The sequence below is a fragment of the Erythrolamprus reginae genome, chromosome 8 (genome assembly GCF_031021105.1).
Source record: "Erythrolamprus reginae isolate rEryReg1 chromosome 8, rEryReg1.hap1, whole genome shotgun sequence".
Taxonomy (NCBI): domain Eukaryota; kingdom Metazoa; phylum Chordata; class Lepidosauria; order Squamata; family Dipsadidae; genus Erythrolamprus; species Erythrolamprus reginae.
In genome coordinates this window covers 43,297,881-43,310,498 of record NC_091957.1, presented here as the reverse complement: position 1 = coordinate 43,310,498, position 12,618 = coordinate 43,297,881, and the positions used below count along the sequence as shown (strand labels likewise).

At 42.4% G+C, this 12,618-nt stretch overlaps 1 protein-coding gene and 1 long non-coding RNA gene across 4 annotated transcripts in view; one reads left to right on the top strand and one right to left on the bottom strand.

Annotated features, from left to right (window-relative positions):
• The window catches only part of BRWD3 (bromodomain and WD repeat domain containing 3), a 96,588-nt gene extending 92,048 nt beyond the window's left edge, over window positions 1-4,540 (bottom strand). Inside the window, exons 1-4 of the mRNA XM_070759784.1 lie at window positions 4,311-4,540; window positions 4,133-4,191; window positions 3,976-4,005; window positions 2,861-2,920 (exon numbers count right to left, since the gene is read on the bottom strand). Coding sequence (XP_070615885.1) covers window positions 2,861-2,920; window positions 3,976-4,005; window positions 4,133-4,191; window positions 4,311-4,341 — 180 coding nt within the window. The 5' untranslated portion in view covers window positions 4,342-4,540. The remainder of the gene's footprint in view (window positions 1-2,860; window positions 2,921-3,975; window positions 4,006-4,132; window positions 4,192-4,310) is intronic.
• A 296-nt stretch (window positions 4,541-4,836) lies between these two features.
• Window positions 4,837-12,618, top strand: part of LOC139171507 (uncharacterized) — a 38,375-nt gene continuing 30,593 nt past the window's right edge. For 2 of the 3 annotated variants that reach the window (XR_011559760.1, XR_011559758.1), the window contains exons 1-2: window positions 4,853-4,921; window positions 6,864-6,943. This is a non-coding gene — a long non-coding RNA (uncharacterized lncRNA). Of the gene's footprint in view, window positions 4,922-6,863; window positions 6,944-12,618 lie in introns of all 3 variants that reach the window. The other variant, XR_011559759.1, reaches the window with a different exon arrangement.

Here is a 12,618-nt window from a genome sequence, read left to right as displayed (position 1 = left end):
TGCTGCGCTACCGAGCAGATCAGCTGCTGGGCGGCCGAAGGAACCTTCCCTGGGTCTTCCCCCTCTTGCTGGCGGGCGGGCGAGCGGCGAGCATCAGCGAGGAGCCGGGGTTTCCCCTTTGCGTGGGCGGCCGGGAAGACCCAGGTTGGGGGTTCGGGGGGGTGCTGGGAAGCCCCCCAGGCCTGCTGCGACCTTTTAAAACAGCCGCACAGCTTCCCAGCTGAGTCCTGAATCCAAACGCCAAAGGCGAACTTCCGCGTTTGGCTTCAGGACTCAGCTGGGAAGCGGCGCGGCTGTTTTAAAAGGTCGCAGCCGGCCTGAGAGGCTTCCCAGCACCCCCCCGAACCCGGGTTGGGGGTTCGGGGGGGTGCTGGGAAGCCCCCCAGGCCGGCTGCGACCTTTTAAAACAGCCGCGCCGCTTCCCAGCTGACTCCCGAAGCCAAACGCGGAAGTGGGTTTTTTTAAAATTAATATTTTTTAAAAAATCGCGATATAGCGTTTCGCGAAGATCGAGATCGCGAAACTCGAGGGATCACTGTAATGTCAAAAGAAAACTGCCATAAACACGTTGGAAACTTCCCAAACTCAGGGGGAAAAAATATGCAAACTGATACTGGCTTTCTAAGAAATTATCAATTGCAGGATAAAGCGGGGATTATTTTGAATGACTAAGTAACTTCACTCTGCTCTCCACTGTATTTGCACTTTGAGATAAAGGAAATTACTTCATAGACTGGCCTATGGCTATAAAACTGAAAGTTAAAAAGAATACAGATGTAAATATTTTTCTAAGGAAAATCAACATTGAAAATTGCAAAATCCCTAATAAAGCTTTCAAGGTGTTCAAATGTGTTCATTTACCATTGATCTGACCGGATAAATGCCTGCACATAACAATACAAAATTTCTGGTTTTTCAACTACTGGTACTTCCTTATAAATGTTCTGAAACAAACTGAACCTATAAAATCAAGTAGATGGACAATAGTATTTAGGAAAGTTCACTATTCCTTTATCCTACTCTCATGTGTTCCCAAAAGCACTTGATATACTGATATCATCATCCATGCTGCAAAAAAAACCAGAAGGCCAGTACTGTGCTAGAAATTGGGAGACTGTGAGTTCTAGTCTCACTTTAAACACAAAGCCATCTGGATGACCTTGGGCCAGTCCCCATCTCTCAACTTTGGGGAGGAGGCAATGGCAAATGACTTCTGAAAAACCTTGCCAAGAAAACTACAGGGACTTTTGTCTAGGAAATTTCTAAGTGTCAACATTGACTTGAAGGCACACACACTGCAAAAAAGCTACAATAGAATGTGTATTCCCACTGAAGTAACCATAAAATGCAAGCATAAACAACCCTGGTATACTGGTTATGTTGTATCAAATGTAGTATTCACTTATTGTGCAGCTGATTTTCAAATCAGAATTGAAAATGTCATCTCACATACTTTGCATCTAGCAAAATTTATTTATTTATTAATTGGATTTGTATGCCGCCCCTCTCCGGGGACTCGGGGCGGCTCGCAACATATCAAAAAGTAAAAAACAGTATACATCTCAAAAGATCCAATTAATATGACTAACAGAACTTAAAAACTCCAATATAATTTAAAACAACATCCATCCCCATTCACTCCATAAATACACTAAAATTAAATTAATTTGCACCAATGCATTAAAGGCATTCAGCTGCCTCTGAACCCCACTTCTGCACTATTCTTTTACCAGAATAAAAAGCTATTATGAACAAGTTCCAGTCAAAACTTGTGTGTGTGTGTATTTGCTATTACAGTACTGTTTTTATATACAGTATTGGGATAATGACTCTACTATTTCACAAGGAAACCATAGGATTTTCTTCATTTAAAATTATATTATATAGTCTTCGGAGAGGGGCGGCATACAAATCCAATTAATAATAATAATAATAATAATAATAATAATAATAATAATAATACATGATCTCACCTCTGCAAGCAAAATATAATCTTTATGTTTAAAAACTCACTTACATTTTGTCAACAGGGCCCTGAACAGACTTAAAATACGGACTAAATATCACCATAACTCAATAGGTTTTCTTTCTTTCTTTCAGTACGTTAAAGTGTTAAATAAGGTTCAGGAGGGAAGTGTTTTTAATAGGAAAGTGAACACAAGAACAAGGGGGCACAATCTGAGGTTAGTTGGGGGAAAGATCAGAAGTAACGTGAGAAAATATTATTTGACTGAAAGAGTAGTAGATGCTTGGGACAAACTTCCAGCAGACGTGGTTGGTAAATCCACAGTAACTGAATTTAAACATGCCTGGGATAAACATATATCCATCCTAAGATAAAATACAGGAAATAGCATAAGGGACTCTGAGATCTTTTTCTGCGGTCAGTCTTCTATGTTTCTAACTCTAACATGATGTGGTTTGGGAAGAAAAAAGATGATATTTTTTTCTTACTAATACAGAAAGATGAGAAGAAGGAAAAAAATGTCTCCTTCCCTCAGTTCCTGTATTGAAAGGTACAACCAATCAGCTGGCACCTCTCATCCCCCAACAAGGAAGTCCTATCTCATAGACGCAGCACTATTGGTCCGGGCTGAAACTTCTTGTACGTGCCCTCAAATAACCCTCCCTGCTTTCTCGACGGTAGATTTTCTTAGGAGGGGAAGAAGAAAAAAAATCACAGAGAGAAAATTCCACAAACCAGCCAACAACTGACGCCTAACGTCCACACTTTTCCTTTTTCCAGATTTTCTACTGCAGCCGTGAAACAAACAAACAAACAAACAGGCTTTTCCTTACCCCAAGCCAGCCCCCACCACTAAAATAAACGCTGAAATTTAAAAGTTAAATATTCACTCACCAGATCCTCAAAACTTCTTCGGTGTTCCTTTCCCTGCCAATCCAAGCGCCTCGGGATCAGCTAGCAAAGAAGGGGAGGGGGAAACAGTTGGCTCACCCCGAAATACTCTGCAAAGTGGAAGGTCCAACAACTTCCTTCTCTCCCACCCGCAGCCCCAAAATTAAGTTATTTGCTGATCCATATGCACAGAGGTTGCATTCGCATCAGCTGCGCTTTCTTAAAACTATAGTTTTAGTCCATAAGCTGCCACATGCTAAGCTCGGAACTGCAGCTGACAAAGGAAGGGTCCTACCTAGGCCATTCCATCAAAACCAAACCACATTTTGGCTTATTTCACAAATAGGGATGCCCCCCCCCACTGCCCCGGGCATGACTTTTGAATGGGGCACTCCCCATCCAAAGCAGACGTCTAGCAACCATTTCTGGGCCCAAAGGCTGAATTGGCACCCAGGTCTTCTATTCATATGGAACTACTAGCCCCTTGTCAGTCCCTCTTTAAGGCTTGGCCTGTGAGAAGCTTAAAGAGGGGTTGACAAGGGACTCATTCCCTAGGAATAGAAGAAGGCTGTCTCACCAAGCAACAATGGTTACAAGGAAAGAAAAAAAAAGTTTTTCTTTCCTCTCCTCCCTCCCTCACCCCAACAATCCCATAGCAGAAATGAGAAGGGTCTCAAGTCCAGGAAACCTAGAAAATGTCCAGAGGGTCTTGAAAAGCCAGAGGTTCAATACTTTGGGTTAAACCCAACAGGCGTTCTTCGTTGGTCTAGCTCTCATCTCATGCATGTGTGCATATACGCATCTTGTACAGATGGAGAGAGATGCACAAACATTTTATAAAGGGAGAAATTGGGAAGAAGAAGAGGAAGAGGAGGAGGAGGAAGAAGAAGAGGAAGAGGAAGAGGAAAGAGAAAGAGGGCCCATTCTTGGAATGTAGGAATAAAACCAGGGGTCCCATATCAGGATGATTCCCAATGACCCCCCATTAGCTTTCAGCCAAGGGTCCCCCATAGGGACGACCTCTCCCCCAGTCCTCCCTCCTTTAAAAGGAGGCAGGGGGACTCCTTGGGGTGGAGGGAGGAAGCCCCCTCCCCAATCCCATTTTTAGGCTCCTTTACCTGGTGCTCCTCCAGCTCAGCCACCAGCACCTACGAAGGGGAGAAAAGAGAGACAAAGGGGTGATGGGGGGGTCCGCGACCCCAGTTGGGTCTGGGGTACCCCATTCTTGCCCCTCACATTTCTTCCTTCTCCCCCGCCCCCCCGCCGACCCCTCACCTTGGCCGATTTCTTGCAGGGTCCGGACTGGAGAAAGCGGGCGATCAGGTAGTAGAGCTCTGCGGGCGAAGCAATGGGAAAGAGGCGGTCATTGCAGGCCGGCCAAGACCCCCGCCAACCCCCCCCCCCCCCCATACAGACACACCAGCCGGCCGGCCAGCAAACCTCCTTTCCTCACCGGCTTCCAGCTGGGTCGGAGCCCCCGCCATCCTCCGTCCGCCCGGAGCCGCAGGCCCGTCAGGAGGGGCGGCGGCGGCGGGTCCGAATCGGGCGGCGCTTCTCTGCCTCTCTCTCTCTGTCTCTCTGTGTGTGTCCCTCAGTCTCGAGTTCTCTCTCACGGCCGCCGGCGGCGATGGGGGCGAGGAGTCTGGGCGGCCGCCTTCGCCCTCCGCCGCCGCCGCGCCGCCGGCCCCATGGAGCTACGCTGGCCGCGGGACGGGCCGCCCGGCGAGGCGCTCCCCACGACTGCGGGAGGAAGAAGCAGCAGTAGCGGCAGCGTTGTCGTCGTGAAGGAGAGCCGGGCGAGGGGAGCCGGCGGGGTTCGGGCGGAGGAGCCTGCTGGGGCAGCCTCGGGGAGCCTCCGGCCGCGCGGGGGCGACGAGCGGGCCTGGCGGGCGAAGCCTGACGGGCGGGCGTGCAGGCCGCTCTCGGAAGAGGCGGGGAAAGAGGGCCGCGGCCTGCGCCCCAGCCACGCTCGCGCCCGGCCCTGCCCTGCCCAGCCCTGCCGCGGCCTGTAGAGGAGGGACGCCCCAGGATGGCGGCCTCTCTCTCCCACAACAGCCCGGTGAGGTAGGCCGGGGCAGGAGGAAAGCTCCAGACCCGCCTCCCATTGGGCCTCTCCCTCAGGATAATATATTTGTTGGGGGGGGGGTGTCATTTATATATAGAATAGAATTCTTTATTGGCCAAGTGTAATTATATATATCTACACACACACATATATATATGTATATGTCACATGGTTTTGCTGAATTTAAAATTAAAGGAGACTAGGATAGATCTATTTCAGCCTTGTTCTGGCCTCATCAGCTAACCATACCCTGTCACGGGAAGATATATATACATCTATATATCTTCTGCAATGTGTTTTATGTAGTATGTGTTATAAAAAATCAATTAAAAAATTATCATAAAAATTTATATCTATAACATCATTTTGCTGAATATATATATAGAACAAGGCCGAAATGGTGCCATCCTAATCTCCCTTAATTTTAAAATTTCAGCAAAAAACATGTGATATATATCAGCAAAAACATGTTATAGATATACAGTATATATAATTTTTTATGATAAATTTTTTATGATTTTTTATAATAACACATATTACATAAAATACATTGCACAGTGATGTGTGCTCTTGCCACCCCACAACATTCAAACCCCTCTACAAAAATGAGGATGTACCTTATTTACAGCATTTTAAACCAAGAACATTACAATATTTATAAATTATAGAGTGATTCCAATTTATTCTTTATACCTTAGTCTCGAATTCTACAAACCATGTAGCCCCTAACCCTGTCCCATCGTCCCATTAGTTCCTGCAATTTATAGTTTTATTAATCTTGTTCATCTTTATATCCACAATTTCAAACTGAATGTGTTCCACCATGTACATGTACCAATTTTGTATTGTTCATTTTGTTGCATCCTTCCAACCTAAAACTATTAATGTTTGGGCACTTTCTACAGCTGCTTCTTTAATTTCTCTGAATTCTCTTATATGCCGCACTTCTCCAAAGACTCAGGGTGGCTCACAACATATTATTTATTTATTTATTTACATACACACATAGATACATACATGTACATACATACATACATTTCTATGCGGTCCAACTCCTCAGGGATCCATGGCGGCTCACAACAAAAATAAACATGAATCAATATAAAAGCATTTCAATTTTATTGAATCAGCAAAAAGAACAGAGAGAGAGGGAATCATGCTTTCTGGCTCCCTCTTACGGCAATTTGCAACACTACCTCTTAAAATTATAGCACTTCAATACAAACAAACATTCATTGTTAGCTTCTTTATATATTGCAAGCCCAACTGTTTTGTACATAGTACTAACACAAACCTTCTAGTATTGATGATGTTATCTAGTTTGAGTAACGAAATGTCAATAAAAAAACAAACCAAGCTCAGAAAACACACACTCACACACAAAAACCTGTATTCCTCTGTGTGCATATACACATCTTAATTTATTTACTAGATGTTCTATGCTACTCCAATCTGGAAAGGGGAGGGGGAGATGATTACAGTATTATCCTGCCGTTTTACTATTTACAGTATATATAACTCAAGGTGGTGAACATGCAAAATATTCTTGTCTCCTGTTTTCCCCACAATAACCACAAAAGCACTGTGAGATATGTTGTAATAAGAAAAAAATATACATGAAGGCGCATTTCTCTGCATAGCTTTATATTCTGTATACATCTCACAGTCTGTGTACTACCATGCAAACATCCAAAATATTATATATATTTGGATACATACGCTTTAGAAAAATCTCTAGGCAGTTGCTTGGTGTAGGAAGCAGTAAAATGACCCAGAAAAAAAAGCAAACCATTCCATTTTGCTGCCCAAATACTTTGCAGAATTACCACCCCAATAGAAGCCAACACAAGTTTGGGTTTATTTTTCCTGGGGCTACACTGAATGGATGTTACTATGAGTGAAATTATAATTCATTGGGAAATTGTTTTGCGCTTTTGATAGGCACCCAAGATGAGCCTCCTGTGTTCTTGTGGTCCTTCCTGTAAAAAATAGATGGAGGGCTTGCCAATCTTTGTGATAAGGTTAGTAACTTTTTGGGACATAACTTTGATTGTTTGTGTTGGCCTTCCTAAACCAGATAGGAATCACAACGCCCTGAACCAATTCTGCTTTATTATAAAGCTATATTGACAGAATCTTGCAAATCTGAAAGTACAGCTCTCTCCCACCACCGTCTCCATTACAGCCCAAGAAACTTGGGAGGGTCCCTTTTAAGACCCTTGCCCTGCCAGTTATCCAACCTGAGGCTACTATAAGAGATGACAACTATGCTATCTCTTATCTGATTGTTCCCTTGGCTATATCTCTTTCCTTTATCTTCTCAAGGCCATTCCCATGCACCATTACAAAGGGGAATTGAAATTTAAAACTAGGAAAGGCACCTTTTGATCCTCTTGCCTCTCCCATTATCTAGCAGTGGGCTATGTTGTCTTTTATCTGACCATTCCCCTGGCAGTGCCTCTTCTCTTAGTCACCCAAGGTTTTTCCTATAATTCTAGGTTGAGAACCAGATAGAAGTCACAAACAGATGAGCTAATTCTACTTTACTGTAAAGCTACATTGACAGAACCGATTTCCTTAGATCTAAGTTGGTTCTGAAGGAGAGAATCAATCTGGAACTAAGGAGAAATTTCATGACAGTTAGAACAATTAATCAGTGGAATGGCTCGCCACCAGAAGTTGTGGGTGCTCCAACACTGGAGGCTTTTAAGAAAAGATTGTAGAGTGGTACCTCTACTTAAGAACTTAATTCGTTCCATGACCGGGTTCTTAAGTAGAAAACTTCGTAAGTAGAAGCAATTTTTCCCATAGGAATCAATGTAAAAGCAAATGATGCGTGCAAACCCATTAGGAAAGAAATAAAAGCTCGGAATTTGGGTGGGAGGAGGAGGATAGTCACTGCTGAAGGAAGAAGGTGAAGTGAGGGGAATCAAAAAAATCCAAAACTTTAAAGATTTTTTTAAAAAAGAAAGAGGGACTCTGAAACAGCAAAGAGGATCACGCGCCTCCCATACACTGCGCCAGAAAGAGAAACTCAGGGGGAATGGTAGGAAACTGGCCGGGCCTTCGTGCTGCTCTCAAATTTCCTGGAAAAAATTTCCGGGCTCAGATTCTTAAGTAGAAAATGGTTCTTAAGAAGAGGCAAAAAAATCTTGAATACCCGGTTCTTATCTAGAAAAGTTCTTAAGTAGAGGCGTTCTTAGGTAGAGACACCACTGTACAACCACTTGTCTGAAATGGTTGTATAGGCCCGTGATGGCGAACCTAAGGTGGCACACGCAGTCGTATCTGAGGGCATGTAAGGCGTTGTCCTATGTCAGCACCAGCATGCATGTGGACGCTGTCCAGCTGATTTTCAACCTTGGGGAGAGCAATTTCCATCGATGAAACAATGTCGTCTGGCGGGGCCCATGGGAAGAGCCTTTTCTGTGGCGGCCCCGACCCTCTGGAACCAACTCCCGGAGATCAGAACTGTCCCCACCCTCCTTGCCTTTCGCAAACTCCTAAAATGCACCTCTGCCATCAGGCATGGGGAAATTGATTCCCCCGGGCCGTTTCATTTTATGTATGGTTTGTTTGGGATGCATGACTGTTTTTATAATAAGGGTTTTAAACTGTCCTTTTTTAACCATTAGATTTGTATTATGTATTGTTGTAAGCCGCTCTGAGTCTCCGGAGAGGGGCGGCATACAAATCTAATTAATAATAATAATAATAATAATAATAATAATAATAATAATAATAATAATTTTCACCCTCCCTAGGCTTCAGGAGGCTTCCCTGAAGCCTCCGGAATGCAAAAAACGGCCCAACGGGCAAACCGGAATTTTGGAAAAATGGAACTTCAGGTTTTCCCACTGGGCCCTTTTTTGCACTTTGGAGGCTTTATGGAAGCCTGAGAGTGAAAAAGGATCCAACGGGGGGCACATGCACAGGGATGCATGTATGCACAGTGTGGCACATGTGGGGGTTTGTGTGCCTGCATGCACCCACATTAGCACGCCTTTGTGCTCACATTTTTGGCATGTAAGAAAAAGGTTAGCCATCACCGGTATAGACTCTTCTGCTGGAACAGGGGGTTGGACTAGAAGACCTTCAAGATCCCTAATAACTGTTATTTGCAAGCAAGGTCACAGGGCCACAGGGCCATCTCTCTCACAGGGCCATCTCTCCCTGTTTGCACTTAGCTGACACATCCATTCAGGAAGGATGGGTGTGCTCTGTGTCCTGTCAGCTAAGGGGTGTGATTGTCAAGGCCCAGAATGAGAGCCCTTTCTGCCATGGCATCCACCCCCTGGAATGTTCTCCCTCCAGAGCTCAGATTGGCTCCATCTTTGTTGGGCCTCCCTAAGGCCCTATATCCTATATCTCTTCTTCTATTCTTTCATTGGTATGTTCTATTACTATACCTTCTTTTCTATTATTTCTTAGATATATTTTACTATGAGTATCTCTTCTATAACCTTCATCATGTATTTTACTATGTGTATATAGATATATACCCACTAAAACCCTCATTGTGTATTGGACAAAATAAATAAATAAATAAATAAATAAATAAAATAAAGTAGTGGCTGTCTGAGCAGGCCTGTGACCCACATATGGGACAAAACCCATCGCTCAGCTATGTTGAATGTCAGAATGTGGCTTTGTGATCTTTTTTCCAGCTCTTCTCTTTTTTATATATTTTTCTATATCCATCTGAATAGAGCTAGAAGGGACAGTGGAGGTCATTATTATTGTTTTTTATTGCTTTTAATAGTATAAGATGTCCAGAATCAGGTATGTGAGATAAATAGTTATCGAAATCTTCTTTAAAAAATAAGAACATATTTATCTATGGGTGGAAAGAGTAAGAGAACATTGGCTTTCTGCCATGACATGATGAGAAAAAGTCTTTTCAAAATATTTTGAGACTATTGGGACGGAACTATCAGAAACATTTTATCATTGTGTATAAACAAATAAACAGTAGTTACTTTCTTTCAAGTCCTGAAGTAGTTGTGGATAACTCATCTTTTTATTCTAGAAATAGAATAGAATTGAATTATTTATTGGCCAAATGTGATTGGATACACAAGGATATTGCATTTGGTGTATATGCTCCCAGTGTACATAAGGAAAATAAAATACATTCATCAAAATTTAAAAATACACCATTTAGTGAACATAAGAAGAGCCATGCTGAATCAGGCCAAAGCCCATCGAGTCCAGCATTCTTTTTTTTTTTTTAATTCTTTGTCCAATATACAATACATATGAAAGAGAATAGACATTAAGTGATATATAAAAGATAGGAAGTAAAGAGGAAAAGAAGTAGGTGGGAAGGAAAGAATATATATGATAAAAGGGAGAGGAAAGACAATTGGACAGGGGACAAAAGGCACATCAGTGCACTTATGTACGCCCCTTACTGGCCTCTTAGGAACCTGGAGAGGTCAATCGTGGAGAGTCTGAGGGAGAAATGTTGGGGGTTGGGGGTTGACACTATTGAGTCCGGTAATGAGTTCCACGCTTCAATGACTCGATTGTTAAAGTCATATTTTTTACAGTCAAGTTTGGAGCGATTAACATTGAGTTTGAAGCTGTTGCATGCTCTTGTGTTGTTGCGGTTGAAGCTGAAGTAGTCGTTGACCGGAAGGACATTACAGTGAATGATTTTGTGGGCAATACTTATTCTGTGATTTTGTGGGCAATACTTATTCTGTGTCCCACAGTGGCCCACCAATTGTCCATGGGGATCTTGGGCAGAAAGAGAAGGCAAAACCCTCCCTTTCCCTTGACCCCCAACAAATGGGACCCAAGGGAATCCTGACTGCCTCAACCAACATAGAGGCGGCACGTAGACATCCGTTTCAATAACCACCGATACACTTGGCATCCATGAATCTGTCTAATCCTGCCTTAAAGCTTTCCAGGCTGACAGCTGTCACGACCTCTTCTGGAAGTGAATTCCATAAACCAACTACCCTCTGGGTGAAGAAATATTTCCCTTTATTTGTCCTCACTTTCTTACTTATGAGCTTTAGGGAGTGCCCCCTCGTCCTAGTATTGTGTGATAAGAGAATTTTTCTCTATCCACCCTTTCTATCCCTTGCATAATTTTATACACTTCGATCAAATCACCCCTTAAACACCCTCTTTCAAGGCTGAAGAGACCAAGGCGTTGTAACCTGGTTTCATAAGGGAGGTGCTCCATTTCCTTGATCATACTTGTTGCCCTTTTTTGCACCTAGTGATAATCAAAGTTACTAATAAGCTATCAAATCGTATAAGGAAACAAATAAAAACAATATAAATTGAAAGATGCAAGCAACATGGTTACAGTCATAAGTGGGAAGAGATAGGTACTAGGAAGGATGAGAAGAATAATAGTAATACAGTCTTAGCAAATTATATGACAGTGTTGTGGGAATTAGTTGTTAAACAGAGTGATGGCATTTGGGGAAATCTGTCCTTGTGTTTAGTTGTTCTGATGTGCAAGTGCCCTATAGCATGATTTTGAGGGTAGAAGTTGAAACAATTTCTGTCCAGGATGTGAGGGGTCTGTAGATACTTTCACAACCCTCTTTTTGACTTGTGCAGATAAAGGTCCTCAATGGAAGGTGGGCTGGTAGCAGTTGTTTTTTCTGTGGTTCTAATTATCCGTATAAGTCTTTGTTTGTCTAGTTAGGTTGCAGAGCCAAAGCAGACAGTTATGGAGGTGCAGATGACAAATTCAATAATTCCTCTGTAGGACTGAATCAGCAGCTCTTTCCGACTTGAGGGGCGATGCAAAAGGGGAAAAGGACTGGCATGGTGGCGGGCTACCCCTTAAATAGGTCTCTCAGCACCGCCCCCACCCCCTTGCTTACAAGGGACCCTGTAGAGGTAACAGGGAGGTGCCCAAGCAGCTGTAAATACTCATCATTGCCCCTCACCTGAATAATTGGTATCCTGTTTATCCAGCCCCTTTGGCAAATGTGAGCCAGCTGCTAAGGCATGCCAGCTTTTCTTTTTTTAAAAAAATATTTTATTAATTTTTCAAAAAACAGACATAACAAACATAACATACAACATTTAGTGGAGCTACAGTCGCTCCGCTCAAAGTAGAAGTCATTATAATAATAAAAGAAAAATTCCATCTATAAAGTATATGTAAATATATAAAGTGAGAATATCGGTTTTAATATAATAAATCTAAAACTATATCAAAGTTTATAAAATTGTATATAAAAAGAAAAGAAAAATTTTTAGAGAAGAAGGAGAAATTTATGTTTATATTGGTAAATAATTACCGTCTAATACAGTTCTACTACTAAATTCAAATATTCAAAATAATGTAACAACACACTTATCCCTTTTTCCTTGTTTCCCACCAAGTATATACTTTCTGCCAGATATCATAAAATTCTGATTCTTCTTGGTTATTTAAGCACAAGTCTTGAGATATGATAGAAGTCTTGAGATATGATAGAATCTAGAAACTTGAAGAACTTTATTGAGTCCTCGGAGAGGGGCGGTATATAACTCCAATTAATAAATTAATTAAGAAATTCTGTGTTGTCTAGTATTGTAAGAGGTGGAAATATATGAGATTTTCTTCTAAAATCCACCACCATTTCTACAGTTTTGAGTGTATTTAGTTCAAGATTGTTCTGAATGCACAGCTAGTTGTTCAACCTCCCATCTGTATTCATCATTGTCTTGAATGAGA